This window comes from Anarrhichthys ocellatus, unplaced genomic scaffold (assembly GCF_004355925.1).
Source record: "Anarrhichthys ocellatus isolate YVR2014 unplaced genomic scaffold, GSC_Weel_1.0 scaffold12, whole genome shotgun sequence".
In the NCBI taxonomy this organism is placed as follows: Eukaryota; Metazoa; Chordata; class Actinopteri; order Perciformes; family Anarhichadidae; genus Anarrhichthys; species Anarrhichthys ocellatus.
Window position 1 is genome coordinate 9,995,342 of NW_022280042.1, and position 24,485 is coordinate 10,019,826.

At 43.9% G+C, this 24,485-nt stretch overlaps 2 protein-coding genes across 6 annotated transcripts; one reads left to right on the forward strand and one right to left on the reverse strand.

Moving 5' to 3' along the window:
- Nucleotides 1–847: 847 nt before the first annotated feature.
- On the reverse strand, nucleotides 848–2,766 carry LOC116386262 (growth/differentiation factor 8-like). The gene is made up of 3 exons (XM_031852340.1): nucleotides 2,415–2,766; nucleotides 1,410–1,780; nucleotides 848–1,281 (listed from the first exon to the last, which is right to left on the reverse strand). Exons 1-3 carry the CDS (start codon nucleotides 2,740–2,742, stop codon nucleotides 901–903), a joined length of 1,080 nt encoding a protein of 359 aa, XP_031708200.1. The 5' UTR covers nucleotides 2,743–2,766; the 3' UTR covers nucleotides 848–900.
- A 5,015-nt stretch (nucleotides 2,767–7,781) lies between these two features.
- Nucleotides 7,782–24,479, forward strand: shroom2b (shroom family member 2b). Of its 5 annotated transcripts, XM_031852113.1 has the most exons (11): nucleotides 7,782–7,991; nucleotides 8,526–8,749; nucleotides 9,334–9,482; nucleotides 16,474–16,596; nucleotides 16,705–19,003; nucleotides 19,239–19,288; nucleotides 20,281–20,886; nucleotides 21,497–21,997; nucleotides 22,547–22,721; nucleotides 22,848–23,120; nucleotides 23,203–24,479. In XM_031852113.1, the coding sequence occupies exons 2-11, from the start codon at nucleotides 8,567–8,569 to the stop codon at nucleotides 23,473–23,475; spliced, it is 4,632 nt and encodes a 1,543-aa protein (XP_031707973.1). In that variant the 5' UTR covers nucleotides 7,782–7,991; nucleotides 8,526–8,566; the 3' UTR covers nucleotides 23,476–24,479. The 5 variants fall into 5 exon arrangements, with proteins under 5 accessions (XP_031707973.1, XP_031707970.1, XP_031707971.1 ...); XM_031852111.1 differs by lacking the exons at nucleotides 7,782–7,991; nucleotides 8,526–8,749; nucleotides 9,334–9,482 and adding exons at nucleotides 10,938–13,138; nucleotides 13,272–13,381 and having other exon boundaries at nucleotides 22,547–22,730; XM_031852110.1 differs by lacking the exons at nucleotides 7,782–7,991; nucleotides 8,526–8,749; nucleotides 9,334–9,482 and adding an exon at nucleotides 10,828–10,931 and having other exon boundaries at nucleotides 22,547–22,730.
- Nucleotides 24,480–24,485: the final 6 nt, after the last annotated feature.

The window sequence follows — 24,485 nt, forward strand, 5'->3', positions numbered from 1 at the left end:
TGATTGTGTCCATTTGAGGATATGTCTCGTACAACAACACCTAAAATCTTATTGTAGTTGACCTCCAGTGGTTCAGGGATGTAGAAGTGTAAGTACACTGTGACATCACTATTAGTCGTTGTTACAGGTGCAGCAAAGCACACTTCTGACCAGGATTCCGTTTCAGAGGTTTTAGCAAAATACTTCTATTCAGTTTGGTGTCAATTTACTCTTTAACCTGCAAATATGTAGCGCATACACGCTAACAAAACATGAAGAAGAGAAATGGCAATATGGCAGAGAAAAAGAAGACAGAAGAAGAAGGAAAATATCAAAAATCAGGTTTCAAAATCTCCCGACGATGCAACCTTTAGGCCTCAAGGATAGGATGCAATGAACTGTGTTTGATTACAAGAAAACCTCACAGGGGTATTGATGAGATTTGCCTTGATTGACAGGTCTCTTAGCCAGTCACTCTTGTGGGTCTCAGTCACTTGTAGGGGTCATCAACTCACTAAACATTCTTGAGAACAGATCACAAAAAAAAGGAGTTTGCAAACAAGCTTTGGGACAGCCCAGAGTCAGTCGGTTCATGTTTTTCAAAATAAAGGCGCACGTGGAAGACACCCTGCAGGGTTTGCTCCGGTCAAGGTTCAAATCAGGCGACATTTTCAAAAGACAGGAGGATCTTCTCTCTGTGATTGCTTTTATGACTTTTAGTTGGTCATCTCTTGTTTCTGTAATGTTTGGTCTGATCTGATCAAATTTTAGTTGTTGGCTGAAAGCACAAAGTATAAAACTAAAAACAACTTGTCCTTGAGAATACTCCAGACTTCTCTTTCATAGATGGGATGTTACTGTGACTAAGTTTAGCTTTTTATAAAATACATCTATACATATCGAATAGATGCCCGAGTGTCCTCAGGAGCAGCCGCAGTGGTCCACCACCATGGACGGGATCTTTCCGTAGATGATCTGCTCCTTGCGGTTGAAGTAGAGCATGTTGATGGGCGACATCTTGGTAGGCGTGCAGCAGGGCCCTGCTGTGCCCCGCGGGTTGGCCTTGTTCACCAGGTGTGCATGAGGGTACTGCTGCAGGTGCATGAACTCACACTCCCCCGAGCAGTAGTTGGCCCGGTAGCGCTTGGGAGCGATGATCCAGTCCCAGCCGAACTCCTCGAAGTCGACAGTGAGCGGGTAGCGACAGCAGCGGGTCTCTGCAGACTCCTCGTCGCAGTTGAGGCCTGAGTCACGGCGGGATCTCTTGGGGCTGTCGAGGATCTTCACTTCGATGAACGGTTGCTGGAAAGAAATAGAAAATGTACCAGCAAAGCAACAGACAAACCAGCAACCTGGATCTTCAGTGAACCTCCAGAGTCCATGTGCTTTTGAAGTTGTAGTTACATTTTGTTGATTTGTTGTGCACTCACCAGTCCTTCCTCTCCAGGCTCGGTTGAGGTGACAGCCAGATCTTCGCCGTTGGAGTCGTAGGCGTTGATCTCAATCCCGTAGTTGGTCTCCGGTTGACGCAGCCAAGCCTGCAGCAGAGACTTGATGTCAATGCTCTGCCAGGAGCCGGCACCGGCGTCGGCGTCGATCTTCAGGGAGCGGACTCGGACTCGGGTGCTGTTCCCCTCCTTCCCGGGTTTGAGGCGGGAAATCTGCAGGAAGACGGTGGTGACCATGTCGGCAGGTCGCAGGTGAACCCACAGCTGAGCGTGCAGGATGTTTTTGGGCTGGATCTTTGGACTGAGGCTGAAGAGACAACAGGAGGACAACTCGTCCTGGGCGATTGGATTAGCTGGAAGAAATCATCAAAATGTTAAACTATCTTGTTTGAAACAGACTGAACAACTGGTCCAACATTTCAAGAGCAAGATATTTCATTACTGCTCAACAGATTAGCATAACATTTGCTGTAAATGTGTTTGATCACTAGAAGATGAACCCTTTTGATTTTGGTGACCCACTGAACTTTTCTCTTGTGCCACCATCAAACCATCAAAATCCACATCAAAATCTAAACTGAAGACTTACATTTAGACTCACAAACTGCACACTTTTACACAATGAACAAAAGGCTGCAATAAATATCCATCATTCTTTCCCCACTACTGGCATGAAAGTTCAGCACTTATTACCCAAGTGAAAACTTTTTTATTATATTTAATTTGCAGAGAGAATTTTCCAAACAATACTTTATGGATTCTAAGTACCAACATCTCTTCAAAATCAAAATGCTGTCAGTATTTTGGGATTAAAACACAATACAATTTGAAAAGTGATTTTATTTTGTCCTTTTTTCTGCGCGTCTACTTGGAAACAAACTTTACGCACAGAATTTACGCACGCTTCCCTTTTTTTACGCACGACATTAAAATAAGGTGCAGCGCAAAGAAGAAGAAAGTAAAAGGTTTTTGGTTTGGTTTAGTTACGCTTGGTGGCCATGGTGATGATGGTCTCTGTCGTGGCGTGGTCCTCGTCCTCCACCCGCGGATCGTACTGGTCCAGGAGCTGCGTTAGAGGAGGCGCTTTGGGGAGCAGCTGGCGGATCATGTCCCGGCTGATGTTGGGAGCCTGCTCGAGCCGCAGGATACTGAGGATCTGGGACTTGATGCTGTGGAGCCTCATCTGCTTGCTGTACTCCCGGAAGTCGCAGGCCGAGCATTGCTCTCCGCTCTCCACCAGCTGCTTGGAGGTCTGGTTCATCTCCAAGGAAAAACTGGCAGAGAAGAAGACGGCCAGGCCGAGAGAGAGGAGCATCCTGGAGAAGAAGAGGTCAGTGCAGTGACGCTGTCTGATATGAGTCTGTCTTCGGACCTCAGGTCTTTCTGATTGGCTGCTAGGAGGATCTTTTTCTAATCAGAAGGGAGATTTAAAGAGGTAACAAGATTTCATAATATATATTGTATTTATTAAATGAAGCCTGCGTAAAGACGTCTATTTGAATGACTAACTGGGTCTTGATTCTACCATTGATTTAATTGTTTTTAATCTTTATAAGTGTTATTTGTTGTATTTAATGATGCCAGCTTTCAGCGGTAGACTATCTGTATGTTCTCAAGCTACTTCTTGGCATTTCCAATGCTCGTTTTATTCATTTTTTAAAGTTTTTTTTAAAGAAGAAATCAGTCAGTCAGTCTTTAGCTCAACGACACTCAGTCTATTAGGTATGAAACTGACATTCTGTTTTTATGGTTCTTTCTATTTGTATTGTTGTCCAACAAGAGAGAAATATGGAGAAGAGCGTTTGTTAACATGTAAAAAGTGCAAAGCAAGAAATAAATAATGGAAGTAATTTGTCTGAGACAAATTTTGTTCGTTATCTGTAGTCCAGCAGAACGTTTTCTCGGCTGCTGAAAAACTACAACAGACTGCTTCAACTACTTCCGCTTCAACACGTGCTAGACTCACTCAATGTCACCACCTGCTGGTTGAAGCCGTGCAGCACGTTCACACATCTACTGCATAAAGTACTGAATTATTTATGACCATTGCAGCGTATAAAAACATATTGCACCTACATTGAAATATAAACATTGACTGCATAAGGAAATTGCAAATTGACCTTTTTTGCGTAATTAAGCTGAACATAAATTAAAAGCAAAAATTACCAAAACTTGAACCCCTAATTAGTCTGCTAATTGGTCTGCACTTTCTAATTGGATCTTAAATGTTTTGCAATGTGTTGTTGAGGTTTTTATAAACTTGATTTCTGTCGTAATAAGTCTACATGAAGCAACCACATGGCTACATTCTTAAATTACTAACATTCAAAACCATAAGAACAAGACAATGACTCACATTTTTTAAGGAATAAATGTGTGTTTTACAGGCTGACCTGCTCCTCCCACCAACCTGCATCAGGAGGGAACTGGTTCAGCTGTTTCTCAGGTTAACCTCAAGTTAAGCTGCAGCGAGTCCAGAGAGGAGCAGCAACACAGAGCAGAGGGTAAAACATTAAAAACACCCCAATATTCAAATTCTATAGTTCAGTATGGCGCTGGATATTTTATAAAGTGTGTACTTTTTGTATAAAGTTGTTTTGATTCACTTTTGTAGCTTACTGACTTGGTAACAATCTAATTGTTCTTTTTCTAATATATTAATCTTTTTCAAAATATCCTTTTGATGACGGTTCATTTTAGTAATTTAAAAGCCAACAGAAAAGCATGTGGGATGTTTGTGTGCTCCATGTTTTATTATTTATTGGACACAGATGACCTTTTACAAACTGGATGTTCTGGATGTTCTTGTTTGTGGTTAAACAGAAACCTGCAGGTGATGGTAACCTTGTTTTGGTAAAAACACCTTCTGAAGGAGTTTGGAATATACTTATGATGGTCTTTCTTTGGAAATGATCAGAAGTTGACTGTTCCAGGTGAGATGGGATGCACTGAGTCGAGATGCCGGTCTTGGGACTGTTCGGACAAACAGAAGGAGACTGTCATCGACAAACAAGAAGAGGGTGAAACAAAAGCGTTTTTAACGGACGTGAAGGAGACGAAATATTCATTCACTTCAGAGGAGACACCAGCTGATGGCTGTTCATTGAACCTTCCTCCAGTCACCAAACCGATGCTGGATTTGGCCCAGAAGATGTTGGAGGATATCGTCGCTCAGGCTCTGCAGCTCTGCTGGGAGCTGGACATTCACTACAAAGAGTGGCTTTTCATCGACACTAAGTGTGAATATGTGATATGAGCTGAAAGATTCTACTTGAAGGGACGTTTTACGACAGAACCAGGACTTAAAACTGGATTCTTGCTGCGGAAAAATGTCAAGTTCACATCCTGCTGTTTGAACACAAAGGCTGGAGGAATGTGGAGTGTCTGTCTCCAACATGTCATTATCCTTTTGGAGTTTGTGCTCATTCTCCAACGTTGCAATGTTGCAACTGACATGTTTAAATGTATAGTTAAACCTGCTCTAAACAGTATTTGGTGAATAAAACAGTAACTTTCTCAATCAAAAAGTAAGAACTGCTAAAATATGACTTCATAAAATAATAATCTTGGAATAAAACAAACGTCTAATCTGAAGTAAGGCGTAACAAAACAACCAGATTGTTGGCTGGATATTTATTTTTGCTTCTGTTGTCATCGACAGTATCTGGTGGTTATCTTTGAAGATGGGGCAGGTGACTCACTTCAGTCCTCGCCATCGCCTGCAGCGATGGAGACGGAGCTGCACCTCCTGCACCTCAACTGTCACACCACCCGGAGTTGTTGGCTGCGTCTCCAGACTCGTGAGAGGACAAGCCAACAGGACTCGATGTACTAAGGTGTGCTACAGTTACTCAGCTCATACTACAAACACCATTGTTGTATGAATCAAATGTCCTTAATTATCCTTAAATGCATTAAAAATACCAGGCACAGAAACTCAATCTCAACAGAGTACGTTTGTCAGATTGTTTTATTTCATGAGTGCAGATATACAGCATCAACCATTTTCATTGGTTCACAGGACGTGTGCTGGTCAGTGTGTCTGCTGCCCTAAAAACAAAAACAAGACAGTTTTAAAAAACAGTTCAAGAGAATAAACTTTAACAAGACAAAGCTCCTCTACACCCGCGGTTAACAAACGTTTTGACATGTGGTCCTTCAAATAAATCAAAGTCTACTTGTGGATCTATTTTTCTTCCTTAGCTTGAACCAGTTTCCTCCACATGCAGTTTCTTTCAAATCTACTTTACTTAGTATTTATCTTCTCCTTATTTATGCATGAATATTTAATTTAACGTACAAAGTTTAAAAAACATCTTTATGTGTTTTTTATGAAAAGTTTAATACGTTTAAAACTGAGCCACGCCCTTTTTTCTAAACTAGTAAGCAGAGCAGAGAGAAAGGATGGGAAGTAACCAAACCGGTCCCATCTTTGTCAGAAGCTACTGTGTTCATGTAAGTGAGAGGCTGAATGAGAGAACAAGTTTAACAGGCTTTTAATTAACTTTGCATCTCACCTGTGTTTAACAGTGCCCACCACGCCCACGCCCATGACCATGACCATGACCACGACCACCTTTCTTCTGCCCGCGATGTCTTCTACGACGGCCACCGTGCCCGTCATCAGTGCTGCAGCTTCCGCTGTCACTGCCGCCGCTTTTGTCACGGCCTCCATGGCAGTCTCCACCAGGGCGATCACGCCCACGGCCACCTTTCTTCTGCCCACGATGTCTTCTACGACGCCCACCGTGCCCGTCATCAGTGCTGCAGCTTCCGCTGTCACTGCCGCCGCTTTTGTCACAACGACGAGGGCTTTCTTTACGGTCTCCATGGCGGTCTTTACCACCATCTCCATGGCAGTCTTTACCACCCCCTCCATAGCGGTCTTCACCACAGGGATTAGGGTCACAACCCCCTTGAGACTCCTGGTCTCCTGGTCCCAGGTCAAAGCCACAGGGGTGGGTGACTGTTGGAGCACCAATCAGAATCAAATAAAGGGGATTTATTTCAAGAATAAAGCTACAATTTCTAGAAAAAAAAGACACAAAACTTGCGTCTCTGGATGAACACATAAGAGATAAACTGTGTATCTTACCAGGATTGGTGCCGCCCCACATTGTCTGTCGATGGCGTTCTTCTTTGATTTATTTGACAGTACTAGAGAAAAGAAAACAGGGAGGTGGCCGTTTACATTTAAGTTAAACCAGTTTAACTGGAAAACTTACAAGCACCGCAAACAACACTTTATCAAGATGAACAAGCAGTTTATACTCTGGAAAGTGAGTTCAACGCTTTAAGTTTGGAAAAGTCTTAAATTGCAGCAGAACTTTGTCAAACATGCCATGTCAGTTTATTTAATGCAACACTGGTTCGCTTCTTTTCTCAGTGTGTCTACGTTCACTGATCTGAGAAAAAAAAATAAAAAAATTCACATTTTGGCTTTGACAGGAAGTAGTATTTGGTCTGTAATGTTCTGCCGATCTGTTCTAAGCAGCTGTTTGATGATGTTACTCTAAAATTAACTAGAAAATATTAATTTTTACAAACAAGTGACAAAATAAGTTACTGGAAACATGCTAATCAATCTAAACTTGTTTTATTTAATTAAAATCTCAATCTTCTCAATATTTCTAAAAGTTGCAGGTGAAAACCTCATTCCCCAGACAGAAGATAAAGCTGTGTACTCACATGAGACGATTCCCAGTCAACAACACGATGCACTATGATTTAAGAGCACCGTCTCTCACGCCTACATTCTTGTCCTATCACATGACTGCATGAGGTGATGGGCTGGTGACAGGCGTTGCCAAATCAAACCGGAGGACGTTTGGTGCATTTGATCCTCAGCCAAACTAAACCCTGTCAGTATTTAATTAAAGAGAACTGCTCAGAGTAATGAATGCATGTGTTGTCTTTTTATGGGCGTCAAGGCTGAGATGATTAAGATGATTAAGATGATTAAGATGAACTAATGTACTGACATGTACATGCCCTGATGAGTTCAATGGCTTCAGATATCAATCATTTGCCCTTTGAGGTACTTGTACTTTACTTCCATGTTCTTCTACTTTATACTACTTCACTACGTCTTTACTACACTACATGTATTTGATCAAATTACTCAGTAGATTTGGATTCATAGTAGAAAATATCATCAGCAAATAAATGATGATGTAACATTGATCAGTAAGATGAGACTTTCAATTCACAACCCAGCAGATAAATAATAAAATATAAAGTAGGCGTGGATGGATCAGTGAAAGGGCCGCCATTACACAGGCCTCTTCTTCTTCAGTAGTTATTGGCGGTTGGTGACCATCCTGGAAGCCCGATACCGCCCCTACCTGGACTGTGCAGGGATTGTGAGTCTTTCTCGGTGCAGGTGAAAGTGCGACGACAGTTCTGTGCACGCCGGCGACATTTATCAGTGTTTAATCTTCTGCAAGTCAACGGACTCCAGTTAGAGAGGATACACCTAGCTTTGTAAAGTGCTGACGAGGATAAAACTTGTAATACTGCTGAGGACGAGAAGGTCGAGCACGCGCCAGCACACCTGTTCAGAAGGTGTGTCGTTGAGAGCTTTTTAAAGTATGTTTAAAGTCTTGAATTAGGTTTTTGGTGCTGCAGCGTTAAATAAATCGCACATAGCTAGTTTATTCGGATTACATTGTGGTTGTTTTTTTATTCACAATTTCAAATATCATATAAAAGTCGTAATTCAAACCCTGCACAGCGTTTACATCAGGGCATTTCATACATGATTCTCTTGATTCAATCATTAATGTTTGGTCCGTAAAATGTGAGAAAATAGAAAAAGTTCACATATTAAAATATCCAAAACATAAAGATATTCTCTTTGATGGAAACAGATTATCAAAATAGTTGTTTTATATTCTGACAATCAACTAATCATTACACTTCTAGCTTTGATATTAATAATATAAGTTACTATTTGTCTGCACATACCAACAGGACATTTATAGCAGTCAAACCTCCTGCATGTTTCTGTGGGGACTCAGATATTACTGAAGTATCCTTCTGAAATACATTTTAACATAATTGGGGATGTTTAGCCTCAATAAATGCTGAATCTTTCAGTGTGAGCTGCTGTTGATGGAGCCCACTGAACCGGAGGCACCATGGCCTGCAGAGACGACCTGATAACTTCAGCAGGAGGGATGAAGTGGTGGAGGAAGGTGGATGTGTGGAGAGGCTCGGAGGAGGATGAAGGGCTGGTGGAGATGCTGCTCCGAGGCAAAGCCCCCTGGGGCTTCACCCTGAGGGGCGGCACCGAGCACAGAGAGCCTCTGGTCATCACAAAGGTAAGAAAGAGTTTTACAGCTATGGAAGATTAACAATACTCAGCCCTGTGTTCAGTGATATAAATCATCATATCCCTTCATGTTTCACAGTCCTGCCCAAAACCCCAAGATGTTCAGTTTACTATAATATGTGACAAAGACATCATTGTGTAAATGTGTTGAGTGTTTGTAAAATAAACCCTAATGAAAGACCTTAAGCCTGGCAGAGCTCATGAGGATTATATAAGGATTATAATGTACATTCTGAATGTAATGCAACATACCGGGAACCTTTTCCGCCTCCCGTTATAGCCGGTAAGCAGTGCAACTATCTCAGGTTACAGGAGGTACAGTATTTAATATTTAATCAGAGCACTCAGGTTGCCGGCCTCCACATGAGGATGAAAGCGAGACGTCCACCTTAAAAGATGGCTGAGAAAAGAAATGGAAATTGTTATTGCAGCCATTCAAAAATATTAGAAAGCTTTCTGTAACTCTTACCTTCTAATGCATACTATGCACAATGTTAAGTAAGTAAAGGAGCCTTCACATCCACTGCATGTCAATGCACCTTGACTGTATGTGTGGTGTTTGTGTGTGTTCAGGTGGAGGAGGGCAGCGTGGCGGCGGCAGTCTGTCTCCAGGCCGGCGATGAGATGGTGAGCGTGAACGCGGTTCCCCTCAGTGGCTCCCGTCAGGAGGCCATCTGTCTGGTGAAGAGCTCTCACAAGACCCTGACCCTGGTGGTCCGAAGGTAGGCAGCAGCACACATGAATACCTTTAGTTTGAGAAAACAAGCAGCATCTAAGATATAATCAGGAACTATCTGATGAAAGAACAAATACACAAGATTATTAATCTGACCAGTCAGATGAACTTAAACACATTTTGGTGCCTTGCATCTTATAAACGTTTGAAGAGAAAATGTAGAAGAAGTAACACCCCTGACATCCCATCATGTGTCCTCACCAACCATTCATTCTGGTACTAAGGAGGGTTCAGAGAAGGCAGAGCCGTCCTGACCGCCTCACACATGGGCCTCTCGCTGCTTGTTTGAGGGTGAAACAAAAGCAGGTATTGTGGAGGCAACACTGTTAAAGAAATAGTACAATACATTAAAGAATAAATAGGTTAATCATGAGGTTCCTTTGCTCAACACAGACGTATAGTTAAACAGTTGTGTTCCACGTCTTCAGTGGTGTGCAGCGTGTATCCACAGAATGGTGCTCTGATGGATTTAGCTCCACCTTGTGGAGGTTTGAGCCAATTGTGTTGTTTTGTGTCCTGAAGGAACATTTTTATCATTAGCACCAAATGTTTTCACAGTGACGGCCTTCTAAGTGAGGATATATTTGTTTTTACTCACTTAACTCTGAGTTCTGTCCAGGTTTTTGGGTTACTACTCTCATAACGATCAGGTTTAAAGCTTTTAAGGCCGTTGTGCTGATGAGTGAAATACGTATATTCTACTCCACAGATCCTTCTTTTATATTCTGGTGAAGATCCAAACGGGGACATTTTAAGGAATGCGAATAAAGTGATTTACAGAAATTACGAGTTTTAAAAGGTTAAAGAACAGAATAATCAAATCTTATCAAGTCTCATTTCTTCATTGTTGTTTTTATTCTGTGAATAAAGTGTGTTCATTTCCTCTGGGCCTCTCCACAAGAATAACTACCTGCTTCTTCTTTACTACATGTGTTATCGATGTCCTGTACTGTCAGAATTATATGCTCACTGGCAAATGGCAACAGAGTCTTACAGCCTGAATCCAATTACTAGTTGCAAAGCCACCATCATGGGCTCAGAGTGGGTGAGTCAACAGGAGGCAAAGGTGGAGCACTGGTGTGTTTTCACAAGCTGCTTCTGCTGAGGAAGCTCTACATGTGAGCGGGTTGAGAGAGCGAACGCCAGGCTCGTTTTGAGAGGAGACATTTCAGAACTCCCACTGGGAGATGGTTGAGTCGCCCTGAGAGCTGCCTCAGTCCGGGCGTCCTCCCCTGTTTGCAGGAGAAGTGGTACGGCCCACGTTGCCTAGGTGAGTTGACACTGCTTAGTGGGATAGGCCATATCAGCAGAGCCCATTGTTTTCAGGGGCTTTGGCTACTCCAACGAGCACAGAGTGGACGCTCCTGTCTGCCTTTCTTCTTGCTCTGGACACGTTTGGTTTTTAGAAGACAAAAGAGAAGATCTTCTCTCCCAGGTAATTTCTATTTTTATCTCTGATTCTATCATCAAGTGGCATTTAATCAGGAAGTGGTGTGCGAGCAGGTTTTCCTCGTCTATAAGACACATAAAGGTTGAGAGGCATTTCCCCAGAAGGATCAGCTGTACATTTAAAAAGAAGGCCTGACAAACTGCTGTGATAGCGCTGAGGATGTATCTGAAGGTTGAAAAGAGATGGAGGACAACGTTGGAGCAGGTAAACGGATGTTCAAGTCTTTCTACGTGTCTAACTGATTCTTCAGCTTCAGCAGAGATGCTCACGGTGAATTTACAAGACAGGAAATGTTTGTTAATCACTGTTGCAGCTCTTTAACCTGCACACACACACACACACACAGACACAGAGGAATCATTTTATTCACAGACTACAAAGCACGCAGATAATTATTATGAATGTCCTGGATCCAGATCTCACTCTGTCTTTGGATACATGCACTAGACTTCTCTCCCTCTTCTAAATGCAGCAGTTTATGAGAACTTAGTCTGTTTTTGATATTGTCACTATCTCACAATGCAGAGAAACCCGTTTAAAATCTAAAAATCTTAATATTTAGCATAAATATTCATCATATTTCCCCACTTTCTTATCCTTCAATTGTGGCATTTTTCAATGTTTTCTATCATTTTTTTTAATTGATAATTTAAATAATAGTTTGTTGCAGTGTCTTGTGGTGAAGTTTATATATATATATATATCAAAAAGCCATTATTGGCTTGATATCCGTGTAGATTTAGTGAGGACAGAGCCAGATGTTCCAGCTGTTGCTCATCTTCAGGTCTGCTTTGTGTCAAAGTTCGTGCATGTTATTCCCTCCCTCCTTTTTTTTATTTTTCTGTTGCCGGTGCAGGCAGTGGCACAGCGATAAGCCCAGCTGTGATGACGCTCGCACTTTCTATTGTGTCGTCGTGTTTGGAGCTCAGCGGGGCGAGATCGTCCTCGCAGGCTGCTGGATGTTTGGCCTCGGCCTTTTCTAAATATCTCACACATGCACGTCGCTTAACTACTTGTGCATCACTTTTATCTTGTTAGATAAAAACAGGTGTTGACAAACTGCATAACGTGCCGTTGAAAAATGATATCGCAGTACTCGCGATAACTTGACTTCCCTTCAAACACACATGATTTGTACTTTAAACTAAGAGTGTGCAGCCTCTCCTCCCCGGTGGAGGAGTTTCTTCATGGTGGAGTCGTCTCTCGGTATCTGCCTCCCTCCTCCTCCTTCCTCCTTCCTCCCCCTCAGCCTGACATTGGCTGGTATCTCTCTAAACAGACTGTGACCCGGGCCAAACATTCCTGTCTGTGCTATGTTTCCTGACAAGGACACTGAAGGAGATCTTCAGCAGAAAAACAGGGTTGTGAAATGGAGGGTGGTGATGGAATGTACAGGCGTATCAGATACCTGGTCGATAACGGGGCAAAACCTGTATGGAGTCAGAGTTTATCAAAATCTGATCGTCGGAGCCAAGTTTCAAATGTCAGAAATGTAACGTCAGAGCCACTTGAAATGCTGTCGATCTCTGGACCAGTAAGATATATAAAGTTCTCCGTCTACCATATAAAAGGAAGATTAAACCTATAATCCTACATTTGTTTTGTTTTTATCTTTTTGGTTAATCGGGATAGACTCTTGAGAACAAGGTCGACCCTTATGTGGATGTAGTCGCTGCCACAATAGAAAGTAGAGAAATAGAATAAATGGAAGAACAAAAGAGGACGACATGCAGAGATGTGTGCCCGTGATGAGTAAACTCTGATAAAGATTTAATTTATTTGTTTTCATTTTGTTGGAGTTTAATGGTTCATGTTGGTTTTATAAAATGAAAGTTAAATGAAGTTGTTGATGCACGAGTAGTTTCCAATTGTTCTAAGAAAATAAAAGATAAAAGTGACTTGATAAGATCTGTAACTTCCTTGTTTTAAGGCTCATGCACAGCTTGTACTAGATTTGGCAGCAGAAGTGGTTGTTACATTTTTCTACTTTATCTTTATCTCTTTACCAACTGATAACTTTTGTTGTGTTCGCGTCCTGTTTGACTTTCCCAGCAGCCCCAGCGGCTCTGCAGGCACAGAAACTTGCAGCCCAAACACTAGATTACAGCAAGGACGCTGCAGAACAATAACTCCTCCCCTTCGCCTCAAATCCCCCTTCATAATCCCCGAGGAAATCTCCTCCGCAGCACAAGGTGGAGTGTGTTTGTGTTCATACTGGGAGGAGGAAGAGGGGGGGCGGGAGTCCTGTTCTCAGAGTCCTCAGACTGGTGTCAGACTGGTGGGGGTCGTGGTGTCAAAGTGGATCTTTTCTTTGTGTTTCTGAAGGAGTCGGCTGTGCAGAAGTGAAGTGGAAGTGTCCTTTTTGAAACCAGGGCTGATGTAGAGCACAAAGACAACTTGCACACAAACAGAACTCTAAACGTGTGAGGTAGTTGGTAAGTTAACGCGATTTGTTGCTTCACTTCATTAAGAGACACCCAAACAGGTTGAGCTCCTCATCAACATGTTTATAATGCAAATCAGCTTGTTTCAGGTATTTATACTTAGTATTCTTACTGCTCGTGTTAATAAATGAGGTTTTAATACTTAAATCATAGATGACTTAAAAATAAGATGTTTGATTATTACTGTTTTTAATTCATTGATTCATCATTTAGTCAGAAGACGGTGAAAACTTAAGATAACAAGTTACTAAAACCCAAATGGATGAATTAGAATGTCCTGTTTTGTTCGATCAACAGTTCAAAACTAAAATCTCTTCAGTTTATAATGATATGAAACGATGCGAGAGAAGCCAGAACCGGAGAATGTGTCACATTGATGCTTCATAAATCACTTAATCGGTCTTAATGTTATCTTTGTAGATAGATTTTCTGTCGATCACCTGTTCAGTACTTCCTGGTGTAGATACAGAATGTACATGTATAGCGTCAGAAGTCTCTGTGTGCCGATCTAAGACCCAACTGGACTCATTTAACAAACGTGGACTTATTCTCCTCCTCTGGAAGTCCAACATGTTATTTGTTTTAGCTCGTCATTCTCAGAATATTCTTCGTTCAGCTCACTGCTGATATATTTTAGTTCCTTTCTCACGGCACTTCTTCAGTTTTATCAAATCCTCTCGATGACGGATGTTGGGTCAGCTGTGTTTCAGCTTCATGTTCCTTTCTTCAGCTCGTATGTCGTGGGAGTGAGCGGTGGCGTCTCCTCCTCTGTGGAATATCTGTGACAGAGCAGCTGTATCCCCTGACAATAGGCCCTCGGCGCTTTAGAAAAAGTGACATTTGCATTTCTATTGTGCAGGAGTTTGTTTGGAGGCAACTCTCACTCTGTGTGTCACACTGAGCAAAGGGAGAGGAGGGTTTATTAAGTTGAAGTAACAGTTTGGGATGTTTGCAATTCATGAAAATAAAAGCAAACCTCCTGAATAGAAACGTATCCTTTTACAATCCTTTTGGTTTTTATCTCAGTACACAAAACACACAATTTTACATTTATAATTTCCAAGAAACGGTTAATTCAGAGGAAGGCTCCAATAGAAATATGAATAAGTAGAGTAATTACAGGTAAAATGATTACGGTACTTATTTGGTACACCTCCATTAGTGTTTTAGTCAACTGAGCATGCAAAGACTGTCTACCATGCAAGCATACGATTCAACAACATCCCTTATTCTTTTGACTTTCTGTGTTTATTGTAATTATGTAAAATAAGAATAAATATTTGCTTAATAGCAAAAACCACAAAGCTTTAAACCACAACGGTGACATTCAGTTGATTGGTACCAAATATCTCTTCTGTCTCTTGAGGGATTACACGCAGGAACTCAGACAGTAGAAGTATTGTTGGAGTCAGAAAGAAGGCAGCATACTTTCTTTATTGGACTCTCGGACTGCTGGGAGATGGCTAACGTAGATGTATCTCTCGCTGCATTCCTTTGCTGAAGGAATGCAGCGTCTCCATCGTGACCGGGCAATCGAAGCGAAAGAAATCTCATTTGGTTGCGATATTTCACATCCACCTGACACTTGAACTTGGGAAATAATACTGAATGATACTGTTTTAAAAAAATGATCACAGTCTAGTTTAAGAGCTTTTATTTTGTACCATGAAAGAAATTTAAGCTACATATTAAAACTTGTATGAAAGGGAGGTTATGGTGGTTGTGGATCCGTCGCACAACATTTTCTAAAAGCTAAGCAGTTAAGCTCCGTCTGGGCCATATGGCTGTGACAGATCTGTCTCCTTCTCCTGTTGTGAAAGCCCTTCAAAATAAGAGGTTCCACACAACAGGAAGTTCCCAGCCTGCTTAGACATCATTCTCCATGATTTGGTCCAAAATGCAGGGACATGTCAGAATTTCAAATACACAGATTGTCCTAATGAGGGAGCTGTAGTTAAATTCAACATCAGACATCATTAGAGGGGTGGTTTGTCTTGCTTCTGATTGGCCAGCAGGTTTACTTTTGCCTTTTTCAGTTGGCAGCTGTCTAACTTTAGACCCTCAGCAGATCTCTGCTTCACAAAGAAGACAGATTGTATTATTCTGTGTCTTGTCATGTCTTTTGACGCTGACTTTACCTCCTTTCTCCTTCCTTCACTCGCTGCCCATCAGGGCTAAAATGGTTGATGTTGCATCACCACACACAATGCCGTCAGAAACCGAGGTTCACGTGGCGAGGAGCTTTCTCACCAAGATTTTGCGAAGCTCGATGAGGTACCGTCAGCCAGCCTCGTGTCATTGTGTTTGCTGGTAGTTTTCCGTGAACCTAAGTGATGGAGTTTGTACGTTGTGCTTTGTGCTCCTTCCTTCCCTTGTATTCTGTGTATGACGTATTGTTAATAAGTGTGGTGCTTGTCCAAACCTTTAGTCGTGTTCGTCCCGGTGATATTCAGCCTCCTCATAGCTTTTGGTTGTTTTTCATGTCATGAAGCTGATGTGTTGTAATATTATTTCTCCTGTTTAATATGTTGTGTGAAATTAAGATGTTGAACATGTGTAAATCTTTTCTTTTTCAACATGCTCTCCAGGAAAAACCGCTTCAAAGAGTACGTACGAGTTTGGTGTGAGCACAGTGATGTTATCAGTTTAGCTTTCTAGGGTTCTTACCGAGTTATGGATGATAATATAACAAAACATGAGGAATCATTTTGATTTTCAGGCCTGACGACTGACACAAATACCTAGAAAAATGTATAATAGGTCCCAATACATACTACTGCCAAACTAGAAACCCAGCACATCCATACTCGGATTAATATTGTTTTGGGATCTGACTCTTCATCTGCTAATGTTGCTTTATCTCCTGGACAAAGAACTTGTTCAACCGAATATGTATTTGTTGTGTAAGCAGGAATATTGAACATTATTAAAGAAACCCCTCATCCCTGAGTGACGGTGGACTCTTGAAGGAGAATCATAGGGGTGCCAAAATGCTTGGAATAGTTTTTTTACCATTAAACTCTGCAGCTGAAATGTCAAATACTCCCTTGTTTCAAGTGTTTGGTTGCCTCTGTGCCTTGCAGGAAGAATGATCCAAACTCACGCCCCCATTCCTGGCACTCGTCCAAGCTGACAGAAGAGGAGTTTGAGGCCGCCAGGCGAGACGCCGCCACGGCACCTGCCTGGCAGCCAGAACATGAAGCAAGGTGAGACACTTTCAGCTTCTCAGCGTTAAACAGGGCAGGATATATTTTTTGTTGTGTGACGGATATTTTTTCTTATCTCTCTCATTTCTTTCTGACGATACACACCAGGGCCAAAGAGTCGTCCAATCAAGAGGACCAGAACTCCCAGTGTCAGCTAACCAGCCAGTTGAGCTCAGGGACCAACATGGAGAAAGTGGAGCGTCCCTCTCATCCCTTCCCACCAGGTCGTCTTTCCCCGAATAAATACATCAGCAGTGATGAGCCGCTCTGTGGACCAGGAGGCAAAAGAGACTCCGGGTTCAGCTGTTTCTCCATCACCTCCAGCCCTCCTGTTCATGACCACAAAACATCTGATGGGAAGGGTACCAGCACTGAAAACATTTTTTTCAAGGGCCTTCATAGTGAAGGGCCTCAGCAGGTGGACCGGCCCAGGTACCTGCAGCCGATGCTGGGAAACGGAGGCTGGGAGGGATCACGGGGCGAGGAGCAGTCTGCCTCTCGGGTCTCCGTCGCAGGGAGGCTCAGCGCAGGCCCACTGTGGCAGGTACCAGAGAAGAAGAAGGACCAGCCTCCTCCTCCCCCACAGCCTCCCCTGCGCAGTGACAGTTTTGCCGCCACAAAGGTGTTCCCGTACTCTGAAGGGCCTAGCGGGCCAGCAAAGACCCACGGCAGGTATATTGAAAAACTGACAGAACATAACCTCAGATCTCAGCAGGAGAAAACCTCAGAGGCGAGACGGAGCTTCAACCCCCTGCCCACCAAAGACTTCCTCCATCCCAACATGGCGGCTGACCACAATCACAACCAGCTGCACCCCAACAAACTCTTCTCGCTGTCCAGCAATGATGTCAGACAGTCTCATTACACCCAACCGCCTGCCCACCAGAGGCAATACAGTGACGAAAGTCCCTTCTGCATGCAGACCAGGTCAGTACCTCCTACCAAGATTCAGAGTGTAGGAAGCTACTATCGCAGCCTCCAGGATCTGCCCACAAACATCTTCAGCCGGAAACACGTCAGGCACTCCACAGCATCCATGGCGAGTTCTGCTGTAAACCCAAACCAGGAGAACGGGGGGCACAACAGATACTACGGTCTGGCAGGCAAGCATTCGGTTCAGACTGCTGAGCTCCAGGTTAGGCACGGCAAAGTAGAGGTCCGGAGGGGGGAAATGGAGAAACCGCAACGGGTAAACAACAATGAACCAGGCTACCAAAGTTCCTTGAAGACCAACAGTAAGACAAAATACTCTCTACCTCAGTCCCAGCTGCCTTATAGTGAAAATAAGGAGCGTAGTGGCCCTTCCCAGCTGGGGAACGGTCTACATTTTGACCGCCAAACATCTGAACTTTCTGTTCGAAGCTCAGAGGATGCTGCAAAGAGAGGTGAAGGACACGCTAATGACACGAAAAGACACGTCACAGCACATCAAAGTAACGATCTTAAGGTCGGTCTTTCACGGCACCAAAACCCTTGGGTGCCGCAAGAAGACCACCGAATATCCCCCCTGAAAACCCCACTCCTCCACTCCCTGGCCCAGGAGAGTAGGAGTCTGGCCGTGAGGCAACCAGCAGCTACGACCACGGGTGCAACACAGGATGCCGGTGACACCATGGCCACCAGCAGTGGAAAATCTAATCGCCGCAGCGACCGTTATGCCACCACCCTCCGCAATGAGATCCAGCAGAAGCGAGCCCAGCTGCAAAAGAGCCGCAGCGCTGCAACCCTGACATGCGATGCTGAGGATGAGGAGTGGAGATCCACGAAGACATCTATGTCTTCTGGTGTCTCCTTCTCCAACACTTACAAGGACCACCTGAAAGAGGCGCAGGCCAGGGTCCTCCAGGCCACCTCCTTCCAGAGACGGGACCTTGAGCCTCTTGGACCAGAGGCGCCGGTTGTTAAAACCTCCAATGGACGCATTAGAGGACGTAAACGCTTCCCCCTGGCCAAGAGAATGCACTCCTTCTCAGAGCCTGACAAGATAGACAAAGTGGGAGTGGAGGGAGAACCTCAGACAGGGTCTTTCGGAGAGCGGAAGAAGTTCTTTGAGGCCAAACCGGCATTTTCCAAGCCTGTGCTGAAGTCCAGTCAGGGTGCAAACTTGAACGCGGACCTTTGTGAGATAGGCAAACCCAAAGAGAGAACTCCCTATGCAGAGGAGGAGGCTCACCCATCTGCAGAGCACCTCAGCCCTGGACACAAGCAGGTCTTGGTAGAGCAGCAGAGGCTTGGGACCTTTGCTGAGTACCAGGCTACGTGGAACAAACAGAAGAAGTCATCAGAGGCCAAGACGCAAGGGAGGTATCACTCAGCGGAGAACATCTTGGATGCCGATGGTGAGGAGAAGGCTGTGTGCGTCCACGAGAGATCCCGATCTTCTCCCTCTGCAGACTTCTATACACAGGTGAGAATGAAGGGGTGTTTGTGTAACTCAATGATGAGAGAAGTCTATTTCTTTAAACAAATAGAGGCAGGAGACCTACCAAGTCTGTTCTGCTAACATGAGATGCTTAGTAATGATGATACAACTTAAAGCTGTATTTTGTTAAGGTATTAAGTAAGACTGGATGTTTTCATCGTTGAGCTTGTGAAGGGATTTGCAGAGTTAAGCAAAGAAGTCTTTGACCTTTCGTTTGCAGAATATTCCTTCGCCATGGCAAGACCCTGACAGCCAGCAGAGCAGTAACGGGTAAGATTAAGAAATGCATATGAAGTTTCATGTAAATGTGGGATTTGAGTGGTGTGATTTCAGAGCAGAGAAAGAACAGTTTCTACTTCCAGGTTTCCTCAGCTAAAAGGAAAATATTATTATCTGTCATATAGATCTCTTCCTAACCTTGTCTCTTGTTGTTGGAGCTCATGTTAAGGTGAAAAGTATCTTCTGGAATACTGTAAACGACACCGACATTTACAAATGTGTGTGCAATTACAGGTGATTTACAGCTGCTTTTGAAAATGAACAATTATCTGTCTCGTTCATGGTCGCTTTCTCGGCTAAAAGTTGATATTAATCTAACAGGACGGTAAGTTTAAAGAGGCCAAAGATATCTGATTATAGATGAAGGCAAATAATATTTCCTTTTTAAAATCCAGTTTGTATGTCAGAGAATTAAATCCTGTAACTCGATGCGTTATATTTATTTAGAGGAAATGTTTCTTTAAATCTGACCGTGCCCTTATCTCCGTGTAAACCAAACTCTGTTTGGTTTTCACTCCCGTAGCTCAGGTTTCCTAAACTGTAACACACACACTCGCTGTGAACACACCTCTGAACCAACAAGTAGTAAACAAACATGTTGGCGCAGGAAACATGGCGGTAAAGTAAATGAACAACCTCCAAATTTAGGAGCTATTGGATTTTCTACACAGAGCTGCCAGAAAACTATTTCTGACTCTGATGGAGTTTGAGTTGAGTTCTTTCCGGTACCACTGAAAACACACTGTATCCATGAGTGCCTGTGTGTGAACCTTCTTGAGATGTCAATATATTCAACATCTTTGAAAGTTATTCAAAACGTTTTTTTTAAAAGGAGAAATGCAGATTTCTTGCTCTACAAACAAACATCGTTGTTTGAACAGTTTTATAAAGAAAGACGATTGTTGAACCTCTTTTATAACGAAGGTAAACATCTACTTTTACCGCAGCTACTGATGCAGTTTGTCTTTACTTTGACCTCCTAGAGGAAAAACAGAGAGCAGGCTGCGATGCCAGCCCGACCACAGCCCACAGTCGACCCCGTCAGTCCACAGAAACGAGGGCCTCACCGACCACAGGACCAAACCAGACGCTGCCAGTCCCTCCCACACCACACACTCCCCTGGCCCTCGCAGCCCCAGCCCAGCATCCCAGTATCCAGCTCATCTTCCACAAACTAAGGGCCTCCTGCCTCCGCCCAGGCCCCATTTAGGCCCAGAAACCACATCCTCCTCCCAGGAATTCCTCGCTGGCGCCCAGGCAGACCCGACAGCGCTCCAGCCTCTGTCCAGCTGCAGCTCTGACAGCCAGCACCATGCTACTGCCCAGAACTCCTACACTGGCCCCGCCTCGGCCAGCTCCCCTCACCTCAGCAGCACGTCCAGAGCCGACTTGAGCAGAGGAGGTGGAGAAAGCGAGGTGGAGAAGGAGCTACCGCAGCCACCTTCCTCTTCATCCCTGCTCTCTTCCTGGACGGCTGCTGTGTCTTTTCCTGCCACGGATCGAGCACGGTCTCCCTCTCCACAGTTTGCACCGCTGAGACTGACCGACAAACCGCCGGCCGTGGCCGTGCAGGATGACTCACCTCTCAGGTAAGCCACTTAGCAAAAAGGGCTTCAGGTTTTACTCACCGCCCCTCGTTACGTAAAGCTTTTCTGTTCTAGTAGAGGAGGCTTTGAACTTCAGGCAAACCAGTTCAAGTCAACAGAATGTAGAAGGGAAAGCTGATCGTGCTCACACTTACAAGAATTAACAGAGGAAGAGGCTGTGAAAATGTAAAATATGCACACAGAGAGGAAGATCACAGTTTGATTGTGCTTGTTGTCGATCAAACCGGAGGCTGTAATTTAGTTAAAGCCACACGGCTGCTGTGACCTTTGGTTTCCATTGCAGTTCTTCTGTACGATCCATCCTTTAATTAGAAATGGTCCACTGTAGCTCTGAAAAATGTTTCCATACTCGGTGCTTCATTCTTTGAATGGGTGTTTTTAATTGTCCAGTTAGAATGTATTGTTCCCAAAACATGACTTTAAGTTAAACTTGAAAAATGTGATATTTACAGAAACTTTAACGCAGTATATTGGGAATATATTAATATAAGAAAAGAGCTAATATGAGGCACATGATTACAAGTTTTTAGATGTTTGAGATTAGAAGATGAACAATTTCAGGCTTTAATACTGAAATCTGTTTCCTGGCCAGGTCAGAAAATGATTTGAAGCTCCTGGCTGAGATGGATTTGAACAGTCCGGTGAGGAAGGTCCCGGTGAGGATCGTCCAAGCCGAGTCCAGCTCGGACCGTGAGGGCCGGGCCTACCTGCCTCAGAGCAGCGAGACTTGCAGCGCCTTTGAGCTTCCGGTCCACGTCCCCTCCCTGAGCACCACGGAGCGCCAGGCCTCGTCCCTGTTCAGCGCTTACACCCGCCAGGACCCGGCTCAGGCTTCAGTCTCAGTCCAGGAGTCGAGTCCAGCAGGGGTTCAGCGCTCGGAGGAGGACGCCAAGAGAGAGGAGCTGGCCAGGGACATCATGGGAAAAGACAAGTCCCTGGTGGACATCTTGGACCAGAGTGGCAGGAGGACTACCATGGACCTGATGGAAGGACTCTTCCCCACGGAGGAGCAGGTCCTGGAGGGGAACCACCAGCGCAGGAGGGCCTCCTCTGGCTCCAGACTGCCCACCTCATCCCCCAGGAGCATGGACAGGTGGGACATTTAACAAGCACAGCCAGGAGTACCAACATGCTTCAAATCATTTATTAACCTTTCACCTATTTTGTGATTGGAGAAATTGTAATGGACTTGTCTCCTCAAGTATTTATCCTGCTGACGTTTCTTTGAGCAAGACACTGAACCTAAGAGCTCCTCTGAAAATGACTTTGTCTAGTTTAACTCAGTTATTATTTTAATATTTTATGAACATGATGTGAGCTTCTCTGGCATTTAATCAATTATAAATCTAAATCATCATTCATATAAATGTGCAGTAAATATTAAAGGAAAAAGTTATGGTGTCTAAAAATGATTTAACAAAAGAAACACCAGGGGAAATGATTAATTAAATTAACAAACTAAGTGTTAAACTAATAAAAGTGATCCTGTTCAACCTTTATCAGCCTGCCCTCTGGTGGACAAATGTCTCATTACAGTTATCTTCATTCAACATGACCTCTCTAACAAGTAGAACAATAAATACAAAAGGTGGAATTAATTAAAAGCAAAATTGTAAGAGTAAGCTGTGTGTGTGTCTCTCAGGAGGGAGGATGAGGACTTGCCTGCATCAGCTGCAGCCTCCCTGGTCCCCAGCTCCTCCTACTACAACACATCGGCTCCCAAAGCCGAGCTCCTCATCAAGATGAAGGACATGCAGGAGCAGCTGGAGGAGCAGGACTCTGAGGACGAGCTGGACGTCGACCTCGCCGGTAAAAAGGTGAAGACAGTATGTGATCATTTATAACAGCCTAAATCACTCATTCTCAACAGATATTTGCTTTTGAATTTGTGTTGCCGTACAGTAGTTTTAATGCTCTGCATGTGATTTCTTCAAAATCACCAGCAAGAGCTGATCTCCAGCCTGGCCAGGAAGCTGGAGGTGCTGCGGGAGGCCCGGCACAGCCTGCAGGAGGACGTGGAGGACAACGAGGCTCTGGGCCGGGAGGTGGAGGCCACCGTGCAGCGTCTCTGTCAGGCCAACCAGCTCGACAAGTTCTGCATGTTCGTGGGCGACCTGGACAAGGTGGTGAGCCTGCTGCTGTCGCTGTCTGGGCGGCTCGCCCGGGTGGAGAACGCTCTCAACACCCTGGAGGACGAGGCCTCGCCAGAGGAGAAGGTAACAGCTGAGGGCAGGGGGGAAAAACACTGAATCTGTTGAGATATGTACTGATTCATTTCTAATATCAATCATTCATCAGCAAACCCTGACAGAGAAGCGTAAGCTGCTGATGCAGCAGCACGAAGACGCCAAGGAGCTGAAGGAGAACCTGGACCGTCGGGAGCGGCTGGTGTCCGGCATCATGGAGGCCCACCTGGACACAGAAAGCCTGGACGACTACCGCCACTTTGTGAAGATGAAGTCAGCCCTCATCATCGAGCAGCGGAAACTGGAGGATAAGATCAAGCTGGGCGAGGAGCAGCTGAAGTGCCTGGTGGACAGTCTGCCGCTGGAGCAGAGGCCGCTGTTCTGATACCGTTCACCTGGAAAAGCATCTGGTTCTTCTGGATCAAGATGGAGGCCCATTTGAAGGAGCTACATGTAGCATTTTGATATTAATGTCTTTGTTAAATTGTTCATGCCAAAGAGCATTTCATGCCAGTGGTACTGTTTTTCAGGAATGAATACTACATTACCCATGTGGCCCTTTTTGACCAAATAGTTCCAGGATCAAAGGAGCCTGAGCAACTAAATTGGGTCTATTTGACCTAAAGTAGATTAAACAACGGCGGCTTCCTTGAGGCCCAATTTTTGCAGGATGACTAGACAAGAACACGGAGATGTTGTGTTGTCATTTTTTTCTTCTGCTTTGGTATGCATCTGTATTAATGATTGAATAAACTAGACTTCCGGGGAAGTTCCTGAGTTCCTTAAAAGGTCAAAGGTTCCTAAAAACGTTCATAATAACGTAACATAATGTATTCTATTGACTGAGGAGGATAAACAAAAGATTTAATGTTCTCTTTCATTCCTTCTCCAGTCGGCTGCACCAGAAACTCTTAATATAAATATTAATCCCCAAAATGTACATTTAGTCCAGAGACCGTTGTGTTTAGTATTTTAAAGTCATTCTACTCATGGTTCACTGATGTTTTATAACATTTTATATTACTCTTTTGGAGGCGTTTTATCTCCGTTTACTCCAAGATGAATGTTTAATACTCAAACACAGATTTTAGATGGTTAAAACTTTGATCAGAATCATATTTTATTGTTTATGTATTTACATCTCAACACCCCTCCAGAGATGAGAGTTAAGAGAAAAGCAGCAATGGAAAAGTCAAACGCACAAACCAGATGTTCTCAACCAAAAAGTCAAACACACAAACCAGATGTTCTCAACCAAAAAGTCAAACACACAAACCAGATGTTCTCAACCATTATCTTAGTGTTTCTAGCCCCGCTTCATTATCTTAGTGTTTCTGGCCCCGCTTCGTTATCTTAGTGTTTCTGGCCCCGCTTCATTATCTTAGTGTTTCTGGC

Coding starts and splice junctions, on each gene's coding strand:
- LOC116386262 (XM_031852340.1), bottom strand. CDS start 2,742: ATGCTCCTCTCTCTCGGCCTGGCCGTCTTCTTCTCTGCCAGTTTTTCC. Junction 1,781..2,414: donor CATCACCATGGCCACCAAGC/GTAACTAAACCA, acceptor GATTTCTTCCAG/CTAATCCAATCGCCCAGGAC. Junction 1,282..1,409: donor AGCCTGGAGAGGAAGGACTG/GTGAGTGCACAA, acceptor ATTTCTTTCCAG/CAACCGTTCATCGAAGTGAA.
- shroom2b (XM_031852113.1), top strand. CDS start 8,567: ATGGCCTGCAGAGACGACCTGATAACTTCAGCAGGAGGGATGAAGTGG. Junction 19,289..20,280: donor AGCCAGCAGAGCAGTAACGG/GTAAGATTAAGA, acceptor TTGACCTCCTAG/AGGAAAAACAGAGAGCAGGC. Junction 23,121..23,202: donor AGGCCTCGCCAGAGGAGAAG/GTAACAGCTGAG, acceptor ATCATTCATCAG/CAAACCCTGACAGAGAAGCG.